Raw genomic sequence first — 23,645 nt, forward strand, 5'->3', positions numbered from 1 at the left:
CCCTCCATCATTTTCTAGATTCGCCACTGACAATAACCACACATCAAATACTCCCTCCTCCCAAAATCCTTGTCTTATATTTGTCTAGATACGGATGCACCTAATACTAAAATGTGACTTGTCCGTATTTAGACAAATCTAAGACAAGAATTTTGGGACGGAGGGAGTATTTCACAACGGCGGTACTACAGACCTTGTAAATCTATTTAAAGGAGCAACAACATTAAACATTGCCATGAGAAACAACATGATGACATTCCATACGCCCTATCATCAGTGGATGAAAATATCAGTGCAAATTATTGTATCTTTACTCAATTGCTCATCTAGAGTGATAACAGATAGTGTAGGTGCTAATATCCTGACAATAGATTGCGTTGAACATGGTAAAAAAAGTTGGAAAATTAGGGGAGATCTACAATTGCATAAGCATTGGCGTCCTAAGGCAAAGCAAACCTTAACCAAGAACTGAACCAATGGTGCAAATTTTGTTTGTAGCGAGCTGCTCTTCCTCTGAGATGGCTTACTACCCAAGAAACAAATCTTATTCTCACTACCAAACAGACATACTCCCTCCGTTTTTATTTACTCCACATATTAGCTTTGACCTAAGTCAAACTCTATAAAGTTTGACGAAGTTTATAAAAAATAATATAACCTTCACAATAACAAATATGCATGATGCAAAAAATATATTCAGTGTTAATTCTAATGAAATTGATTTGGTATTGTGGATGTTAATTATATTTCTGTATAAACCAATGATTGGTATAAACTTGACCAAAGTTTGCGAAGTTTGACTTGAGAAAAAACTAATATGCATTGTAATAGAAACGGAGGGAGTATCTTGTCACCAATATACTAATGAATGTGACTCTTCTTGCCTAGTGGGATAACAGAGGTAAGCCAAAGAAAGCGGTCACCTTGCCTTAATGTGGAGTTTTTTCAATGGTAAAAACTCACAGGATCCTGTATCATCTTACAACTAAAGCATTAGTTACATCTTCTAACCATGGTAGGTGCTTGTCTACCTACTTGATTCGAATCATTCTACTTTCTGTTTTTTTTTTACATTGGCAATCAGCAGATGGCAGTCATGTTTTACTTCACTTCACATTACTTTACCTAATAACCTAACTAAACTAATCGCAGCCAACAAGGCATCGCATCTGGTGGCGAATTTAGAGGACACATGTTTACTTTATTGTTTCCCCATCTCTCTCTACTAACTACTCTTTAGATCAACTCTCCCTACTAAACTAATCACTGCCACTAAAGCACCCCACAAAAAGCAATGCTCGCCTTCAGATGGCATTGAACAAAACAGCCTAAGTTCTTGCGTGTTGTGTGAAGGATCTTGATAAGCACTACTTGTAGCAATGAATTTAAGAAAGGATACCTAGAGTTTCGAGTCTCCACCTCTGCTTACTTTACTGTTCTCCCTCTCTTTATGGTGGCTGTCTCCAGGAAAAGAAAGAAAGAAAAAACGAGGAAAAATAATGAGCGGTTGGTGAAGACAGGGAAGATAGCAGGAAACTTAACAATGGAAACAAGGAATAAGCAGGGATTTTAATGGCACTGTGACCTTTTTACTCTATTCTAAAGTAAGTTCTAACCATGTGTGCTAGCAACCTGATACTACTTGACTGCAATAAAACAAGCTGTTGTAATCAGATGAAACTCATGGGCACTAGCACCCATGGTTTATTGATATAGGAGAAGCATCCCTTGTGAGAAACCAAAAATTCATCCCCGACGTGGCTCGAACCCTGGTTGCTAGAGACACCACTGCGCTCCCTTGCCACTAGGCTACAGCCTAGTTCTCAAGCTGTTTGTAATCAGGTTCTTCAGGCTACTACCTAGTCTGATAGAACAGCATTGCTGGACCAAGAGCGAAGACATGACATGTGATGCTACCCCCTAATTTCCGAAAATCGCACACAAGTACTAGGCTTGCACAGGCGCGCCGGAACTACTGGAGTGAGTGGTAGGAGGATGGATACCTGTGCTGACAGAGAGGAGGGCGATGATGAAGCAGGATTGGCCGGTGGCGGGGATCCCATAACACTTAGTGCAGTTCCAAACAAGACGTACAGTGTAGGTGTCAGTATCCTGACAGTCAGATTGCATTGAACACAGTCAAAAAAGCCAGAAAATTCGAGAAGAGATGTATAGTTGCATAAGCATTGATGTTCTAAAGGCGGCGAATGTTGTCCGCTGAGGAGGGAGGGGGGAGAGTGGGGATAGCAGGGAAGGGGGAGAGACCGGCCGGCCGCCGCAGCCCGGAGGAGACCCCGGTGTGGGTGGGAGGAGGCCAGCCGGTGAACCACACGACTTGGATCGCGGCTTCGCGCGCGTAGCCAATCAGCGCCGTTAGATCAAGATCGGACGTAACTCATTCTTCTGCCCCTTTACTCTCTCCGTCCAAACTAATTTAATTTCTAGCTTGATCCTGCTTCCTCCCATTCCTAAATATATGTCCTTTTAGAAATTCCACTATTAATTACACATGGAGCACAGTGAGTTACACATGGAGCAAAATGAGTGAACCTATACTCTAAAAGACGTCTATATACATTTGGATATACTCTCTATAGTCCAATCTCTAAGACTACCTCTAGTGGGAGTAACATAGGTGGTAGCATCACACATCTCTAAGCAAAACAGATGATGCGGCGAGTAATTAATGAGGAAAGAGAGGTATATGGTAACATAGCTAGTTACTGTAACATCACACATACCAAAATAAGATGAGTCTACAACCTAATAAATAAAGTGTTGCATGACACCACATATATGTTACTCCCCACTGTAGAGGTAGTAACATAGACTACTAACATATGCATGTTACTAGTCTAAATTACTACCCATTGTAACTAGTCTAAAAGGACTTATATATAGAAACGGAGGGAGTATAAGTTAAACTTCTTTAAAATTTTGGCCAAGTCTATAAAAAAAATATTTGGACCATCAACATTATGAGATTCTTATAAAATACTATATTTTTTTGTTCTACTAGTGTATTATCTGTTGTGGATCTTAACATAGACAACCACACAATATATAAAAAGTGATAACTAATATAAGAGCATCTACAGTCGGACTTGGCAGATCCAGCCCCCTGTACGTCCGCAGGCATGTCCGAGTACAACACCAGGGGCCCCTCATATGGGTTGCCCTACATCCACACACCTCAAATGCGAAGCCTTAAATCCATGCAATCCATGCATGTCGATCATATAATATAAATTGTCCGAATTCAACATTTGAAACAAAACAAAGCAAATCATAGTTCAACAATCCAGATGTGCCAAAATGAAATCAATGTCTGAGCGTGAAGGATGCCTCGCTTGCTGGCCGGATCACTCGTCGGACACCATCCATGCCGCCTGCTCGGCCTCCATCCTTGCAGCATGCTCCACTGCTGCCGCAACAGCCCTCGCCGCCTCGTACTCCCTGCGCTCGTCGATCTACTCCTTCTTCCCCGCAAGCCACTTCTTTACATGCTCATCCAAGAGAGTTTTGCCCGCCAACATGATCTTTGCATCAGTTAATGCTCAACATCAGTGGGATTTGTACCATTACATTGCATGGTTAGACAACTGAGATCTTGATTTGGATCTGCCCTTTCGACCTTTTACTCTCGAGAAGAAATAGGCTTTCGCCTCGCTTTATATATAAAGCACAAATCACAGTACACGGTTGAACGATACAAAGTGGCGAGGTGACTCTCTTACAAAGAGGATCCTGGGAGGTAACCAGACAACATATACGCACACGACTACGTTGCCGAACAATAACACAGGTAGGCCTGTAAACTACGCCACGACACGTCCTAAAACATCTAAGCTCCATGACAGCGCCCTTAGAAGGGGGAACGGCGCGAAGTGTCGTTGCTGTCGAGTCCACATGAAGAACAAGGGCTTTCATCTGGAACTCTTTTGAGCTTATACCAAGGTAGTAGATAGATAGATAATAGCAGAAAAGGAAACTAGCGCCCTCTAACCAGCTCACCTCACTGCATTACCACCTAATAATAACAACTGCATGCATTTACTATTTTCACCTAATGGTCTAGTAGAAAAACAAGATGTCCTATGCGTAATATGTGTGGCGTGTTTTATGCCGGGATGTCAAAAGAGGTAAAGTGACAAGTGTGGAGTATGGACATCTCCAACATTGCCCATATATCGGACGCTGCATCTGTCCACGAACAAGAGGGAGCCAGTCCACGAACAATGATGAAGAAGCCGGCCGTTCAATGCAATCCGCAATACATTTCAAATCAGGTTTAAACAAACCTGACAAATTACATGTAAACCGGATGATTTTCATTCAAACCTGATGATAACATTTGTATTATATTTTAACTAAAATATATCGGACTACGATAAAACTAGTCTATGGCCAGATGCAACGGATCTCACTCCCACGACATGTCTTTCCCGTGTCCGGAGTAAAATCGAGGACGTCCGCACTTGGTACTGGATTCCAAACAAAACCCATCTACAGTGTCAAACCAGATGCTATGAAAAGATACACCTCACACCACCGGCCGAAGAATGAACCATTCCATAAGGGAGAACAGTATTACCCAACTACATTCGGCATCAACTTACAAGTGCGAGACACATGTAAGAAACTAAACAAAAAAAAGTTTATGCATGGTTACCATGATTATTTACTTAGTTTACAAGGCGTTTTTAGGACCAAGGCGGCGCCCATGGCGGCCATAATGCGGAACATCAAAGAGGACAGGAGGTTTCTCTTTGGTCCATTGTGGAGCTAAACATCTGAGTAAGATTGTTGCTATGGACATGACACCAATCAGACGATTTTTCTACGACAATGAGATCGAGCCATCTATGTATATAAGTAAATTGCAGTGGACCACTTTGTTGGAAATATGCCCTAGAGGCAATAATAAATTAGTTATTATTATATTATATTGCATTGTTCATGATAATCGTTTATTATCCATGCTAGAATTGTATTGATAGGAAACTCAAATACATATGTGGATACATAGACAACACCATGTCCCTAGTAAGCCTCTAGTTGACTAACTCGTTGATCAATAGATGGTTATAGTTTCCTGACCATGGACATTGGATGTCGTTGATAACGGGATCACATCATTAGGAGAATGATGTGATGGACAAGACTCAATCCTAAGCCTAGCACAAGATTGTGTAGTTCATTTGCTAAAGCTTTTCTAATGTCAAGTATCATTTCCTTAGACCATGAGATTGTGCAACACCCGGATACCGTAGGAGTGCTTTGGGTGTGCCAAACGTCACAACGTAACTGGGTGGCTATAAAGGTGCACTACGGGTATCTCCGAAAGTGTCTGTTGGGTTGGCACGAATCAAGACTGGGATTTGTCACTCCCTGTAAACGGAGAGGTATCTCTGGGCACACTCGGTAGGACATCGTCATAATGTGCACAATATGACCAAGGAGTTGATCATGGGATGATGTGTTACGGAACGAGTAAAGAGACTTGCCGGTAACGAGATTGAACAAGGTATCGGGATACCGACGATCGAATCTCGGGCATATACTATACCGCTAGACAAAGGGAATTGTATACGGGATTGATTGAATCCTTGACTTCGTGGTTCATCCGATGAGATCATCGTGGAGCATGTGGGATCCAACATTGGTATCCAGATCCCGTTGTTGGTTATTGACCGGAGAGTTGTCTCGGCCATGTCTGCATGACTCCCGAACCCGTAGGGTCTACACACTTAAGGTTCGATGACGCCAGGGTTATAGGGAAAGTATGTACTCGGTTACCGAATGTTGCTCGGAGTCCCGGATGAGATCCCGGACGTCACGAGGAGCTCCAGAATGGTCCAGAGATAAAGATTGATATATAGGAAGTATGGTTTTGGCCACCGGAAGTGTTCCGGGCATCACCGGTAGTGTACCGGGACCACCGAAGGGGTCCAGGGGTCCACCGGGAGCGGCCACGGGCCCCGAAGGCATACATGGGCCAATAGTGGGAAGGGACCAGCCCTTAGGTGGGCTGGGGCGCCTCCCACCAAGGCCCAAGGCACCTCCAAGAGGGGAGGGGGCAAACCCTAGGGCAGATGGGCCCTAAGGCCCACCCCAGGTGCGCCTCCCCCTCTCCCCCTTGTGGCCGCCATCCTAGATGGGATCTAGGGCTGCCGCACCCCTTGGGGTGGCAACCCTAGGTGGGGGCGCAACCCTCCCTCCTCCCCCCTATATATAGTGGAGGCAAAGGGGCAGCCCAACACACGATTCGATCTCCCTGTTAGCGCAGCCCTACCCCTCTCCCTCCTCGTCTCTCATAGTGCTTGGCGAAGCCCTGCTGGAGTCCCGCGCTCCTCCACCACCACCACGTCATCGTGCTGCTGGACGGAGTCTTCCCCAACCTCTCCTTCTCCCCTTGCTGGATCAAGGCGTAGGAGACGTCACCGGGCTGCACGTGTGTTGAACGCGGAGGCTCCGTTGTTCGGCGCTTAGATCGGAATCAACCGCGATCTGAATCGCTGCGAGTACGACTCCTTCATCCGCGTTCTTGCAACGCTTCCGCTTAGCGATCTACAAGGGTATGTAGATGCACCCTCCTTCCCCTCGTTGCTAGATTACTCCATAGATTGATCTTGGTGATGCGTAGAAAATTTTAAATTTCTGCTACGATCCCCAATAGTGGCATCATGAGCTAGGTTTATGTGTAGTTTCTATGCACGAGTAGAACACAAAGCAGTTGTGGGCGTCGATATTGTCAATTTACTTGTCGTTACTAGTCTTATCTTGATTCGGCGGCATCGTGGGATGAAGGAGCCCGGACCGACCTTACACGTACCCTTATGTGAGACTGGTTCCACCGACTGACATGCACTAGTTGCATAAGGTGGCTAGCGGGTGTCTGTCTCTCCCACTTTAGTCGGATCGGATTCGATGAAAAGGGTCCTTATGAAGGGTAAATAGAAATTGGCATATCACGTTGTGGTTTTCGCGTAGGTAAGAAACGTTCTTGCTAGAAACCTATAGCAGCCATGTAAAAACTTGCAACAACAATTAGAGGACGTCTAACTTGTCTTTGCAGCATATGCCTTGTGATGTGATATGGCCAAAAGGATGTGATGAATGATATATGTGATGTATGAGATTGATCGTGTTCTTGTAATAGGAATCACGACTTGCATGTCGATGAGTATGACAACCGGCAGGAGCCATAGGAGTTGTCTTAATTTATTTATGACCTGCATGTCAACATAAACATCATGTAATTACTTTACTTTATTGCTAAAGCGTTAACCATAGTAGTAGAAGTAATAGATGATGAGACAACTTCAAGAAGACACGATGATGGAGATCATGGTGTCATGCCGGTGACAACGATGATCATGGAGCCCCGAAGATGGAGATCAAAAGGAGCAAAATGATATTGGCCATATCATGTCACTATTTGATTGCATGTGATGTTTATCATGTTTTACATCTTATTTTCTTAGAACGACAGTAGCTTAAATAAGATGATCCCTCTCTAAAATTTCAAGAAACGTGTTCCCCCTAACTGTGCACCGTTGCGAAGGTTCGTTGTTTTGAAGCACCACGTGATGATCAGGTGTGATAGATTCTAACGTTCGAATACAACGGGTGTTGACGAACCTAGCATGTACAAACATGGCCTCGGGACACATGCGAAACACTTAGGTTGACTTGACGAGCCTAGCATGTACAGACATGGCCTCGTAACACGGAAGACCGAAAGGTCAAACATGAGTCGTATAGAAGATATGATCAATATGAGATGTTCACCGTTGATGACTAGTCCGTCTCACGTGATGATCGGACACGGCCTAGTCGATTCGGATCATGTTTCACTTGGATGACTAGAGGGATGTCTATCTGAATGGGAGTTTATTAAATAATTTGATTAGATGAACTAAATTATCATGAACATAGTCTAAATTGTCTTTGCAAATATGTTGTAGATAAATAGCTCATGTTGTAGCTCCCTGTTTCAATACGTTCCTAGAGAAACATTAAGTTGAAAGATATTGTAAGCAATGATACGGACTAGGTCCGGAGTGTCCTCACTACTACACAGAAGGCTTACGCCTTTGATGCACCGCTCGATGTGCAAACCCCTACAACATCGTCTGTGGATGTTGTGAACACCTGACAGACACATCCTGATGACTACTTGATAGTTTAGTGCACCATATTTTACGGCTTAGAATCGGGATTCCAATGATGTTTTGAACGCCATAGAACATATGAGATGTTCCAAGAGCTGAAATTGGGATTTCAGGCTCATGCCGTGTTGAGAGGTGTGAGACCTCTGACAAGTTCTTTAGCCAACAAGATCGAGGAGAATAGCTCAGCTAGTGAGCATGTGCTCAGAATGTCTGGGTGCTACAATCACTTAAATCAAGTGGGAGTTAAACTTCCAGATAAGATAGTGATTGATAGAGTTCTCTAGCCACTATCACTAAGCTACTAGATCTTCGTGATGAACTATGACATGCAAGGGATGGAGTTGATCCCGGAGCTGTTCGCGGTGCTTAAGACCGCAAAAGGTAGAAATCAAGAAGGAGCATCAAGTGTTGATGGTTTAACAAGACCACTGGTTTCAAGAAGGGTAAGGGCTAGAAGGGAAACTTCATGGATGGCAAACCAGTTGCCGCTCCAGTAAAGGAACCCAAGGTTGAACCCAAACCCGAGACTAAGTGCTTCTATTCTAAGGGAAACGGTCACTGGTAGCGGAATTACCTCAAATGCATGGTAGATAAGAAGGCTGGCAACTTCAAAGTATATACGTGTTATTAATGTGTACCTCACTAGTATTCCTGGTAGCACCTGGGTATTGGATACCGGTTCAGTTGCTATTATTGGTGACTTGAAACAAAAGCTACGGACTAAACGAAGACTGGCTAAGGGCGAGGTGACGATGTGTGTTGAAAGTGTTTCCAAAGTTGATGAGATCACCATCGCACGCTCCATCTGCCTTCGGGATTAGTATTGAACCTAGATAAATGTTATCAGGTGTCTACGTTGAGCATGAATATGATTAGATCATGTTCATTGCAATACAGTTATTCATTTAAATTAGAGAATAATGGTTACTCTGTTTACATGAATAATACCTTTCATGGTCATGCACCCTATGTGAATGGTTCATTGAATCTCGGTCGTGGTAATACACATGTTCACACCAAAAGATGTAGAGTTAATAATTATAGTACTACTTTCTTGTGGTACTGACGCTTAGGTCATATTGGCGTAAGATGCATGAAGAAACTCCATGTCGATGGATGTTTGGAGTCACTTGATTTTGAATCGCTTGACACATGCGAGCCATGCCTCATGGGCAGGATGACTAAGACCCCGTTTTCAGGTACAATGAAACGAGCAAGTGACTTGTTGGAAATCATACATGTTGATGCGTGTGATCCAATGAGAATTGAAGCGTGCGGTGGATATCGCTATTTTCTCATCTTCACTGACGATTCGAGTAGATATAGGTATATTTACTTAATGAACCACAAGTCTGAAACGTTTGAAAAGTTCAAACGATTTCAGAGTGAAGTTAAGAATCATCATAACAAGAAGATCAAATTCCTACGATCGGATCAATGAGAATTTCTGAGTTATGAGTTTGGCAAACACTTAAGACATTATGGAATTGTTTCACAGTTGAAGCCACCTGGAACACCACAGGGTAATGGTGTGTCCGGACGTCGTAATCGAACCTTATGAGATATGGTGTGATCTATGATGTCTCTTACCGATCTACCGCTATTATTTTGAGGCTATGCATTAGAGACAGCTGCATTCACTTTAGATAGGACACCATATAAGTCCGTTGAGACGACGTCATATGAACATTGGTTTGGCAAGAAACCAAAGTTGTCGTTTCTTAATGTTTGGGGCTGCGATGCTTAAGGCTTCAGCCGGAGAAGCTCGAACCCAAAGCGGACAAACACATCTTCATAGGATACCCAAAGGTGACAGTTGGGTATACCTTCTATCTCAGATCCGAGGGCAAATTGTTTGTCGCTAAGAACGGGTCCTTTCTCGAGGAGTTTCTCTCGAAAGAATTGAGTGGGAGGAAGATAGAACTTGATGAGGTTGTCTAACCTTTACTTCAACCAGAGAGTGATGCAACACAGAAAGATGTTTTCTGTGGAGCCTATGTCTGTTGAATAGGAAGTTAATGATAGTGATCATGAAGCTTCGGATCAAGTTGTTATCGAACCTCGTAGGTCGACAAAGATATGTACTACTCCTGAGTGGTACGGTAATCCTGTCTTAGATATCATGTTGTTAGACAACAATGAACCTACGAGCTATGGAGAAGCAATGGTGGGCCCGTATTCCGATAAATGGTTAGAAGCCATGAAATCCGAGATAGGATCCATGTATCAGAACAAAGTATGGACTTTGGTGGACTTGCCCGATGATCAGCGAGCCATTGAGATAAATGAATCTTTAAGAAGAAGACGGACGTGGGCGGTAATGTTACCGTCTATGAAGCTCGACTTGTGGGAAAGAGTCTTTTCACAAGTTCAAGGAGTTGACTACGATGAAAATTTCTCACCCGTAGCGATGCTTAAGTCCGTCGGAACCATGTTAGCATTAGTTGTATTTTTCGATTATGAAATCTGACAGATGGATGTCAAAAACAAGTTTTCTTACCAGTTTTCGTAAGAAAGAGTTGTATGTGATACAATCAAAGTTTTGTCGATCCTAAGGATGCTAAAAGGTATGCTGGCTCCAGCGATCCTTCTATGGACTAGATCAAGCATCTCGGAGTCAGAATATATGCTTTGATGGAGTGATCAAAGCTTTTAGGTTTATACAATGTTTGCTAGAAACTTGTATTTACAAGAAAGTGAGTGGAAGCACTACACCATTTCTGATAAGTATATGTGGATGACATATTGTTGATTCGAAATGATGTAGAATGTCTGGAAAGCATAAACGGTTGTTTGAAGAGTGATTTTCAAAGGAAGACCTGGATAAAGCTGCTTACATATTGGGCATCAGGATCTATAGAAATAGATCAAGACGCCTGATGATACTTTCAAAGAACACACACCTTGACATGTTTTTGAAACAGTTCAAAATAGATCAGTCAAAGAAGGGGTTCTTACCTGAGTTGTAAGGTGTGAAGTTGAGTAAGACTCAAAGCTTGACCACGGCAGAAGAAAGAGGAAGGACGAAGGTCGTCCCCTATGCTCTTGTCATAGGCTCTATACGGTATGCCATGCTGAGTACCGCACCTGATGTGTGCCTTGCCACATGCCTGGCAAGAGGGTACAAAGGTGATCTAGGACTGGATCACCAGATAGCGGTCAAAATTGTCCTTAGAGGAATAAGGAAATGTTTCTCGGTTATGGAGGTGATAAAGAGTTCGACGTAAAGAGTTACGTCGATGCAAGCTTAACACCTATCCGGATAGTTCTGAGTAGAGATACCGGATACGTATAATGGAGCAACAATTTGGAATAGCTCCAAGTGGAACGTGGTAGCAGCATCTACGATATGACATAAAGTTTTGCGAAATACATAGGGATCTGAATATGGCAAGACCCGTTGACTACAACCTCTCTCACAAGCATAACATGATTAAAACCCAAAACTCATTGAGTATTAATCACATAGTGATGTGAACTAGATTAGTGACTCAAGTAAACTCTTTGGATATTGGTCACATGGCGATGTGACCTGTGAGTGTTAATCACATGGCGAATTGAACTAGATTATTGACTCTAGTGCAAGTGGGAGACCGTTGGAAATATGCCCTAGAGGCAATAATAAATTAGTTATTATTATATTATATTTCATTGTTCATGATAATCGTTTATTATCCATGCTAGAATTGTATTAATAGGAAACTCAGATACATGTGTGGATACATAGACAACACCATGTCCCTAGTATGCCTCTAGTTGACTAACTCGTTGATCAATAGATGATTACGGTTTCCTGACCATGGACACTGTATGTCGTTGATAACGGGATCACATCATTAGGAGAATGATGTGATGGACAAGACCCAATCCTAAGCCTAGCACAAGATCGTGTAGTTCATTTGCTAAAGCTTTTCTAATGTCAAGTATCATTTCCTTAGACCATGAGATTTTGCAACTCCCGGATACCGTAGGAGTGCTTTGGGTGTGCCAAACATCACAACGTAACTGGGTGGCTATAAAGGTGCACTACGGGTATCTCCGAAAGTGTCTGTTGGGTTGGCACGAATCAAGACTGGGATTTGTCACTCCCTGTAAACGGAGAGGTATCTCTGGGCACACTCGGTAGGACATCGTCATAATGTGCACAATGTGACCAAGGAGTTGATCATGGGATGATGTGTTACGGAACGAGTAAAGAGACTTGCCAGTAACGAGATTGAACAAGGTATCGGGATACCGATGATCGAATCTCGGGCAAGTACTATACCGCTAGACAAAGGGAATTGTATACGGGATTGATTGAATCCTTGACATCGTGGTTCATCCGATGAGATCATCATGGAGCATGTGGTAGCCAACATGGGTATCCAGGTCCCGCTGTTGGTTATTGACCGGAGAATTGTCTCAGCCATGTCTGCATGACTCCCGAACCCGTAGGGTCTACACACTTAAGGTTCGATGACGCTAGGGTTATAGAGAAAGTATGTACGTGGTTACCGAATGTTGTTCGCAGTCCCGGATGAGATCCCGGACGCGGTTACCGAATGTTGTTCGGAGTCCCGGATGATATCTCGGACGTCACGAGGAGTTCCGAAATGGTCCGGAGGTAAAGATTGATATATAGGAAGTATGGTTTTGGCCACCGAAAGTATTCCGGGCATCACCGGTAGTGTACCGGGACCACCAGGAGGGTCCACGGGCCCCGGAGGCATACATGGGCCAATAGTGGGAAGGGACCAGCCCCTAGGTGGGTTGGGGCGCCTCCCACCAAGGCCCAAGGCGCCTCCAAGAGGGGAGGGGGGCAAACCCTGGGGCAGATGGGCCCTAAGGCCCACCCCAGGTGCGCCTCCCCCTCTCCCCCTTGTGGCCGCCACCCTAGATGGGATCTAGGGCTGCCGCACCCCTTGGGGTGGGAACCCTAGGTGGGGGCGCAGCCCTCCCTCTCCCCCTATATATAGTGGAGGCAAAGGGGCAGCCCAACACACGATTCGATCTCCCTGTTGGCGCAGCCCTACCCCTCTCCCTCCTCGTCTCTCGTAGTGCTTGGCGAAGCCCTGCTGGAGTCCCGCGCTCCTCCACCACCACCACATCGTCGTGCTGCTGCTGGACGGAGTCTTCCCCAACCTCTCCTTCTCCCCTTGCTGGATCAAGGCGTAGGAGACGTCACCGGGATGCACGTGTGTTGAACGCGGAGGCGCCGTTGTTCGGCGCTTAGATCGGAATCAACTGCGATCTGAATCGTTACGAGTACGACTCCTTCATCCGCGTTCTTGCAACGCTTCCGCTTAGCGATATACAAGGGTATGTAGATGCACTCCCCTTCCCCTCGTTGCTAGATTACTCCATAGATTGATCTTGGTGATGCGTAGAAAATTTTAAATTTCTGCTACGATCCCCAACACACTTGATTAGGTGTCATATAGTGATCGGCCGCATAAAGTATCATCTGTAGAGTAGTTTCGTCTGAGTAATGTAATGCCGCGAGAGTATTTGTTTAGGGTTTACCACTTTGCGGCTCATGTTTAACAAACTCTTCTTAATTAGTGAAAATGGCAATTCTTTTGCCTTGTTTAAAAGAATAAGGGACTCGTGTGACCTTGAGTCTATGGAATGTGACAATTCAGGTTTTTCATCTAGTTTTCCATCAGTTCACTGTTTGGCTAAGTAGCATTTTATTTCTTCCGTTGCTATTTTCCATAGTTAATTATAAAATAAGTTTGGTTGTGGACACAATTCAATAACTACAGGTTGATCAGCTTTAGTTCCATGCGAATACATAAATGTTATTTTTGGTTATTATTGTACGAGGTGCACTAGCGGTGATTGACTGAGATGCTTGGGGGGCAAAAGGCAGAGTATGCATGTTTGCGGGGGCTAATGAGAAAATTTCCTTCTAACTATGTCCCTTTAAAAAAAATCTTCACAAATTTGTCCTTGGCTGGGGGAGGGGGGGGGGGCAATAGCCCCCTCAGGGATACACATAGCTCCGCCTCTGCCATGGTGGTCTACTACCAAGCCATATCATTTGTGAGTCAGTGTTGTCATGCCTTGTCAGGGCTATGGCGAAGGAAAAGAAAATTTCAATTTTCAACATGAACTTACCTAGATCAATAATAAAATGTGTTTTGATGGCTTGCTTTCTACTGCATCACCATTTGCGCATTGAGGTATATTTTTCTTGTTTTGGCACTTACAAACTTTGTATATGTTTGCAGAAGGACCAAAACACGAGATACATACAGCTACAGTAGTAGCGATTGCCGTGCTTACGAGGATTGCAGCACTGACTGGCACTGTAGCATGGTATTATATTTCGAAGAGGGGGAGGAGACGAACAACAACAACATTAGAACGAAGTAAATCCTGTTATCCATTTCGAATTATTAAACTATAGCACTGCAAGTACGCAATGAATCACATAAGGAAGAGAGTAGTGGTTTTAACGGATGCCATTTGTGCTAAAAGAGGTAGTATCATCATGTACCGACAAGGTTGAAAAAGGAAGATCTTTAGCAATTTTCAGCTAGATCTTACATATTCCCTGATACTTCCTCTATAAAGTATTATAAGAGTGTTTAGATCACTAAAGTAGTGATCTAAATGCTCTTATACAGTGGCGGAGCTATGTGTAGTGCTGAGGGGGCGGCTCCCCCTCCCCCCAGCCCTTGCGCATTTAGTGAAGGAAATTTTTTTACAAGATTAAATTATGAATAGTTCAGCCATTTGCCCCCCCCCCCCCCCCGAAAGCTGCATATGTTCTTGTTGGCCCCCCCTTCGATTCTGCTGTAGCTCCGCCCACGCTCTTAATTATAATACTTATGGAGGGAGTAACTTCTTCCAACAGAATCAACAAGCTCAGATGACACTCGCAATATTGAGTTTCTCCTCCTTGATCTATCAACACTAAAAGCTGCTACAGATGATTTTTCTGAACACAAAAGGCTTGGGGAGGGAGGTTTCGGTGTAGTTTACAAGGTATAGGTCCCACAGTATGATTTTTTCAAATGATTGATATGCATTTGTTAGATGAGTTGTGCTTCTTTATAAGATGCTGGTATTTAGTTAGTTCTAATGCCAAAAGCATTCAAGAAAAATATTATTTCCAAAAAAGCGGACAGAAGATAGCTTAGCGTAGCTAGCACTCCTCCACTCAAGCCAGCATGTAGCCCGCAGGGAACGGAACGAAATGAGACATGGGGCACCCTGGTGAGGAGCAGGAGAGAGATGCGGTAGAAGAAGAACCTGCCAGTGAAGAGAAAAAGAAGAATGCCAAAACATCCGACTGTCTTTCCAAGGAGGAGGCATCACACCATGCCAGGTACAATGTATACCGAGAGATGAGAGTTGTTGAAGAGAGCTTCTGACGGATTAGAAGTCAACATACAATCATACAGATCCTAATGAATTAGCTTTGTAGGTGTTCGGAGTTGTTCCATACTTATGTTATTTTTTTCATTGTGTGCTACAAGGTGTTAGCACTTTTCTCGAGGTTATGACTTTCACCCGGCCATGACGCAACTACCTCTAGGGTCGATTCCCCGGTTGAGGAGTTGCACGCTAGTGAGGACCCCTTGGCAACGCTCATTCAGGAGAATCCGCAGCTCATCGTAATAAAGATTTTTGAGGACCTGTCCAAGAAGAAAGCACCACCTAAGGAGAGCAACGACCCAGTGCCTCCGAGTCCACTGATCGGCATTCCTGATGATGCTTGCTTCTTCGGACGATGTTCCTTGAGTGCTAGTCTGGTGTGTGTGGTCTTCGCCGGTTTCCCTTGATTAACCGTGCCATGTACGGTTTTTGGGTCCGGTTTCCTTTATTAACTGGACCAATTCTCTTCTTCTTAATGCAATGCGGGAGCTCCCCACCCTCTGACGAGGTTCCATCAAAAAATGATGCTTGCTCCTCCACTATGGGGGAGATTCCCACCTGCTCCGACTCCATGATCACTGGCTTCATCGACTACAACTCGGAGTAGTCTACCTAGCTAGATAGTTTGACCTTGATGTAGTAACATAGTTATGTAGCTGCTGATGTTGACATGGATTTGCAATTCTGATGCTTTTGGGTATATGAGTGATGAATGCTTACGTGGCTTATGTTACATGTGTTATTTTAACTTGCATTGCTTCTTGAAATCTTATTCTTTCTCTCTGTGGATGAAGTGGTATGTGGTGTACGGAGGTAGGTGTCTACGAGTCTATGATTCATGGCCCGCTTGCAATGAACAAGTGATTCATTACAAATATAGCTCCTTTGATTTATTCAATAGTAGGAGGAGGCAGAGAACCATTACTCCAACTATTTGCTCGATGAGAAGAGCAACTAAACATGAATAGTCAATGGTATAAGCCAGCTTATCGGGTTGAGTGGATTCAAAAACTTGATAATCATCTTTCAGTTCGTCCTGATTGTGATGCTATTTTTATCATGTGATCGTATGTAGCACATATTGTCCACTTTGTTGTTTAGTGAGCATGCACTCGTGTTAAATATCTACTTTGTGACTTCATATGAAGCTTGTGTAGACCATATATGATATTTTTGTGAGCTTGATGTTATGTATGTGATCCGTATTGAGTATACAAATTTTTTATTTGTCATTCTTAATGGATATTACAATTATATCTGTTTTTTCTATAGGGTTATATGAAAAACAAATAAAATCAGGTTAACAAAGCCGTTTTACGAGAGTCAAACTCGGCAAAGTTATCTTTTCCGAGTGTAGTATTCAGAAACCAGGACACGTGGCAGGCGCTGGCAGCTTGGTTTCCCTTTTGCCGAGAACAAGTAGGAGGTGCTCAGCAAAAGGTACTATCTGGAAGTTGCTAATGCCTGGTAAGCCGAGTGGATGGCATTGATCTCGGCAAAAGGAAGTTTCTCTGGGGAGTTCCTTGCGCCAGGTAAGCCGATAGTTGGCGCTCGGTAACTTGGAAAGTGTTTGCCGAGTGCGATTCTGGCTCTTGGCAAAGACCTGATAAACATGAAGTCACTTTCTTTTGCAGAGAGTACCCTTTTGGTTCTTGGCAACAAGTTTACCGAGTATTCCGATGGATGATTCTCGGTAAAATCCTGTTTGGCTGAGAGGTGTACGCCGAATACGCTTTACCGAGAAATTAACTCGGCAAAGGGGTTGCCGAGGTTTTTCTTTTTCTTTTTGGCCCTTCACTCCACAAGACCACAACACTGGGCAAAGCAGCAAATTCGAGTAGTGTGGGGCGCTGCTTGGCCCTTTTCTCTTGAAAAGGAAACCACTGGCCGGGTTGTAACCAGCTCACCTCACTGCCAGTGCCTTGCCACCTACTGCCATGCATTTACTATTTTTCACCTACCGGTCTAGTAGAAAAACAAGGTGTAGTATACGCACATGTGTGGCGTGTTTTATGTCTAGGTACACGCCCGGCCGTTTGGCAGCATGCACGTACATACAGATACGGCCAGCCGGAGTAAAGTCGAGGTCGTCCGCACGCGGCATCTTAGCTAGCGTCGGTCCACTCAAGCCATGCATGCATGCATGCAGCCGCCGGGACGGACGTAGGTGGCCACCCCGTCCCGTTCCGTTCACGAGTACAAATAACCAGGGCACCCTGCCGAGGAGGAGGAGAGCTTTGGTAGAAGAACATACCCAACCCCAGTGAAGAAGAAGAAGAAGAAGAAGAAGAAGAAGAAGAAGAAGAAGAAGAAGAAGAAGAAGAGCACATCGGCCGATCGCCGTCCGTCCAAGAAGAAGAAGCTAGGCATCACGCCAGGCCAGGTACCTTCAAATCTATTTACTTTCTTAGTAAATCGCCATCATCTGGCTTCGGTTTTTCATTCGATTTATTATCTATTACTATATATGCTGACTAGTTATGTTGTCACATGCCAAATAATTGTCTACCCAGCGACCATGAGGATGACGACCACCGGCCTCCTCCTTGCCACCGGCGTCGTCGTTTTCGTCATCTGCGCCGCCGCCACCCCCACACACGGGTGGATATCCTCCGACGACGATCCGAAGATCGAAGAGCTCGCAAAGTGGGCGGTGGCGGAGATGAAGCAAGGCCTCCAGTTGATCAACGTGGTCCGTTGCGAGGAGCAAGACCAAGGCGGTCCAGGAATCATCTATCGTATCCTGCTGGACGCGGTCCACCGCACCGGCGGGATGGGCCACTTCACGGCGGACGTGTACGAGGACGCGGCGACCAAAGTGCGCGCGCTCCTCTACTTCGGCACAGCCCGGTAGTAGGCAGCGGCCGGGATGGGAGGACTATTTAGGCTAATGTGATTAATTAAAGCCAGTGTTTCCCATGTGGATGGAGTATCAAGCATGTTTGTCTTTTGTTTCACACTAGTAATAAGATGTTGCAAGAAAAGCAGTAATGCTACACGCCCGGGGTCAGTCATTAAGGGGGTTTACGGGGTGGATTCACCTGGCAGTTTATGGTTGACTATTTGGGAAAATTGGCCCACACCCTCCTGAAAAATCAGGGGGTGGCTGGTTTAGTTAGTTGGAAGAAGCCCGTAATGCCCTTGTAAAGACCGGTGAGTCTAGCATTTTTGCAAAGTCAACCTGCCACCGCCGTGTTTGCCCTTCCTCGGCGACACCGTGAAAGCCCACTGGATCCGCCACCACCTTCCTCCCCCGCTCCCTCTTCGTGTCACCGCTACCGGAGGAGCATGCCGACGAAGCCCGAGCTGTCTCCTAGGAAGGTGTCACGGGAACAATTACACCAGGCACTTCAGGTGAAGCCCGAGGACGACCCGCTCAGCCCAAGCGAGGGATAAAGCCCAACCCATATAACACTGGAGATGACCGGTGATGGTGTCTTGAACTAGGGATACTCACCACGTCGTTTTCGGACAAGGTGAATCGGGCCGAGGACCCCGGGGCAAAGCAGCAAATTTCAGTAGTGTGGGGCGCTGCTTGGCCCTTTTCTCTTGAAAAGGAAACCACTGGCCGGGCTCTAACCAGCTCACCTCACTGCCATGCATTTACTAATTTTCACCTAGCGGTCTAGTAGAAAAAACAAGGTGTAGTATACGCAGGGGCGGATCCATCTATATGGCGAGGTTTGGCAGCCGCCATACCTAAAATTTGGCAAAAGTATTGCATATATATACTGTATGTATGAAGCTTTGAGCTGAGTCAATGGATTTTTGGTCAGTTTCGTCAATTTGGAGGATGAATACTCGCAGGGGGCAGGCAACTCATGGCCTCGAATGTATTTCGCCAGGTAGTTGTATTGTTACCTACGTGTTTCTGCCTCATTAGAGGCCTAACTGCCGCTGAAGGAGAGAATTAAGCAATATAGGTGACTTGCATCACATAAGCCCATGACCCACAAGCCCATGTTCTAAACGAGGACACCATTGGCAGTCAATTGCAAATCAATTCACATGTACTCCAGTTGATTGGACATGCTAAAAAAATGTACTAGTTGATTGGAGATACACGAGCTGTTTCGTTCAAGCACGGTTGATCAGGAATCGCCTTGCAGTCGCCCCTCAAGCTTGTCTCTAGCTGTGTGATGAGCAGTGCCAACTCCGCAAAACCCAGAGCCTCACCGCTTTCCGTCTCTCCGGTGAAGAAACTAGATCTAATCGGACTCAAATCGTCTGAGGTATTACAATATACAACTAGGAGCAACGGCTACTTCTCCAAACTCATGACAATGTATGTCTTGTTGTGATATTTGTCCCTACTACCGACCGACCGACCGACCCCTAGTCGGCTAACCCCTAAGGCATGCAACAGAGGCAGCGATTACAGAGCAACCACGCGATCTTTAGTCAGCGTGGTGGGCATGGCAGCGATCACCGTCAAGAGATGCAGCAAGCAGGAACGTCACATAGTTATATGTTACTACATTGTTTTTTCCCCTCACAAACTCTGCCACACCTAAAAAATATTCCTGGCTCCGCCACTGAGTATACGTACATGTGTGGCGTGTTTTATGTCTGTACGTACACGCCCGTCCGTTTGGCAGCATGCACGTACATACAGCCAGCCGGGACGCGAAAAGGGCGAAGTGACCAGCGCGGAGTAAAATGGAGGCCGTCCACTCAAGCCATGCATGCATGCAGCCGCAGGGACGGATGTACGTGCCGAGACCGTCCCGTTCCGTTCACGAGTACAAATAACCAGGGCACCCTGGCATGGAGGAGGAGGAGAGAGCTGTGGTAGAAGGACATACCCCACCCCCAGTGAAGAATTAGAAGAAGAATAGCACGTCGGCCGATCGCGGTCCGTCCAAGAAGAAGAAGCTAGGCATCACGCCAGGCCAGCTGGTACCTTCAAGTCTAGAGTATACAGTATTTACTTTCTTATTATAAGTTTTCCTAATAAATCGCCGTCATCTGGCTTTGGTTTTTTATTTGATTTATTTATTATCTATTATATGCTGACTAGCTAGGTATGTTGTCACATGCCACAAATAATTGTCTACCCAGCGAGCATGAGGATGAGGACAGCCAGACTCCTTGCCACCGGCCACGTCCTCGCCGTCATATGGGCCGCCGTCGCCCCCACACCCGGGTGGAAATCCTGCGACGATGGCCCCAAGATCGACGAGCTCGCAAAGTGGGCGCTGGCAGAGATGAAGCAAGGCCTCCACCAGCTAAAAGCAAGATCCTTCCTATTCGGTGCGATGGCCTTGACCTTACTCCCCTGCAGTTGGCTCTTGGATGCCAGCTGGCTAGCTTCCCTTGCACTTACCTTGGGATGCCTCTGTCTTGTAGGCGGTTGAAGCTCGTTGACTCCCAAGACCTGCTTGACAAGTTACTTAAGAAGATTGCTGGTTGGAAGGCTAGGTGGATCTCCTCCACTGGAAGAATGGTACTCGTGAGGTTTGTACTTTCGGCAATGCCAATTTTCATGCTTCTGGTTGTTCATCAACCGAAATGGGTCATCAAGCAAATCGATAAGTTACGTCGTGCTTTTTTATGGTCTGGCTCTGATGCTGTCTGTAGTGGCAAGTGCCTTGTCCGCTGGACCCAGGTGTGCTCACCCATCTCTCTAGGCGGGCTTGGCATCCATGACCTTCAAGCTCAGGGGCGGGCGCTTAAAGTACGCTGGCTTTGGAAAAGCGTCACAGACCCAGATAAACCATGGCAAGGTCTGCAGCTCCCTGTTGACAAGCACGTTAAGGCTCTTTTCATTGCTTGTACCTCCATCAAAATTGGTAGTGGTATTAAGATATCCTTTTGGCATGATCACTGGCTCAACGGTGAGATTCCAGCTGTTTCGTTTCCTAAACTTTTCAATCATAGCAAGAACAGAAGAATATCATTGGCTGAAGGACTCACCAATAGAAAATGGGTCACTCTTCTCAAGCGCAACCCGGGCACCGAGGTGTTGCACGAATACATTGACTTCTGACACAGATCCAATGTGGTCACTTTGTCCAACCTGAAGGATGAGTTCATTTGGAAATGGTCAGCAGATGGAAGATATAATACTAAGTCAGCTTACCTATGTCAATTCTGGGGCAAGATTGATTCTCCTCTTCCTGAGATCATTTGACATATCAAGGTTCCACCAAGAATAAGATTCTTCAGTTGGCTCTTTGTACAGGGCAAATGTTTGACTGCGGACAACCTTGCGAAGCAAGGTTGGCCTCACAACCCGATCTGTCAATTATGCCACTTAGGGTGGGAAGATGGTCTGCACCTTGTATCCAGCTGCCCTTTCACGGCTGGAATCTGGGGCTATTGCCTGGCGATATATAATTTTCCATTCAACCTCTTACCTATTGCTCATACTGGCTCTATATTGGACTGGTGGTTAAAGGCTTTGGATGGTACAGGCAGGAAAAATGTGTTGGGGAACGTTGCAGGAAACAAAAAATTTCCTATGGTTTCACCAAGATCCATCTATGAGTTCATCTAGCAACGAGTGATCGGATTGCATCTACATACCTTTGTAGATCACGCGCGGAAGCGTTCAAAGAACGGGGATGAGGAAGTCGTACTCGACGTGATCCAAATCACCGGAGATCCTAGCGCCGAACGGACGGCACCTCCGTGTTCAAAACACGTACGGTCAGCGTGACGTCTCCTCCTTCTTGATCCAGCAAGGGGGGAGGAGAGGTTGATGAAGATCCAGCAGCACGACGGCGTGGTGGTGGATGCAGGGGGTCACCGCAGCAGGGCTTCGCCGTTCTACTGCGAGAGGGAGAGGTGTAGCAGGGGAGAGGGAGGCGCCAAGACTGAAGGGTGCGGCTGCCCCTCCCTCCCCCCACTTTATATAGGCTCCCCTAGGGGGGCGGTGGCCAAGGGTGGAGTGGCCCCCAAGGCAAGTGGGGCGCCCCCCCACCCTAGGGTTTCCAACCCTAGGCGCAGGAGGTGGGCCAAGGGGGGCGCATCAGCCCACTATGGGCTGGTTCCCCTCCCCACTTCAGCCCATGGGGCCCTCCGGGATGGGTGGCCCACCAGGTGGACCCCCGGGACCCTTCCGGTGGTCCCGGTACAATACCGGTGACCCCCGAAACTCTCCCGATGGCCGAAACTGCACTTCCTATATATAATTCTTCACCTCCGGACCATTCCGGAACTCCTCATGACGTCCGGGATCTCATCCGGGACTCCGAACAATTTTCGGGTTACTGCATATTCATATCTCTACAACCCTAGCGTCACCGAACCTTAAGTGTGTAGACCCTACGGGTTTGGGAGACATGTAGACATGACCGAAATGGCTCTCCGGTCAATAACCAACAGCGGGATCTGGATACCCATGTTGGCTCCCACATGCTCCTCGATGATCTCATCGGATGAACCACGATGTCGAGGATTCAAGCAACCCCGTATACAATTCCCTTTGTCAATCGGTACGTTACTTGCCCGAGATTCGATCGTCGGTATCCCAATACCTCGTTCAATCTCGTTACCGGCAAGTCACTTTACTCGTATCGTAATGCATGATCTCGTGACCAGACACTTGGTCACTTTGAGCTCATTATGATGATGCATTACCGAGTGGGCCCAGAGATACCTCTCCGTTATACGGAGTGACAAATCCCAGTCTTGATCCGTGTCAACCCAACAGACACTTTCGGAGATACCCGTAGTATACCTTTATAGTCACCCAGTTACGTTGTGACGTTTGGTACACCCAAAGCACTCCTACGGCATCCGGGAGTTACACGATCTCATGGTCTAAGGAAAAGATACTTGACATTGGAAAAACTCTAGCAAACGAACTATATGATCTTGTGCTATGTTTAGGATTGGGTCTTGTCCATCACATCATTCTCCTAATGATGTGATCTCGTTATCAATGACATCCAATGTCCATAGTCAGGAAACCATGACTATCTGTTGATCAACGAGCTAGTCAACTAGAGGCTTACTAGGGACATGTTGGTGTCTATGTATTCACACATGTATTATGATTTCCGGATAACACAATTATAGCATGAATAAAAGACAATTATCATGAACAAGGAAATATAATAATAATCCTTTTATTATTGCCTCTAGGGCATATTT

At 45.6% G+C, this 23,645-nt stretch overlaps 1 protein-coding gene across 1 annotated transcript; it reads left to right on the top strand.

The window, feature by feature from the left end:
* The first annotated feature begins 17,794 nt into the window (after nt 1-17,794).
* On the top strand, nt 17,795-18,536 carry LOC123149025 (putative cysteine proteinase inhibitor 7). The gene is made up of 2 exons (XM_044568552.1): nt 17,795-17,928; nt 18,059-18,536. The coding sequence occupies exon 2, from the start codon at nt 18,064-18,066 to the stop codon at nt 18,397-18,399; it is 336 nt and encodes a 111-aa protein (XP_044424487.1). The 5' UTR covers nt 17,795-17,928; nt 18,059-18,063; the 3' UTR covers nt 18,400-18,536.
* The last annotated feature ends 5,109 nt before the right edge of the window (nt 18,537-23,645 follow it).

Source organism: Triticum aestivum, chromosome 7A, assembly GCF_018294505.1.
Source record: "Triticum aestivum cultivar Chinese Spring chromosome 7A, IWGSC CS RefSeq v2.1, whole genome shotgun sequence".
In the NCBI taxonomy this organism is placed as follows: Eukaryota; Viridiplantae; Streptophyta; class Magnoliopsida; order Poales; family Poaceae; genus Triticum; species Triticum aestivum.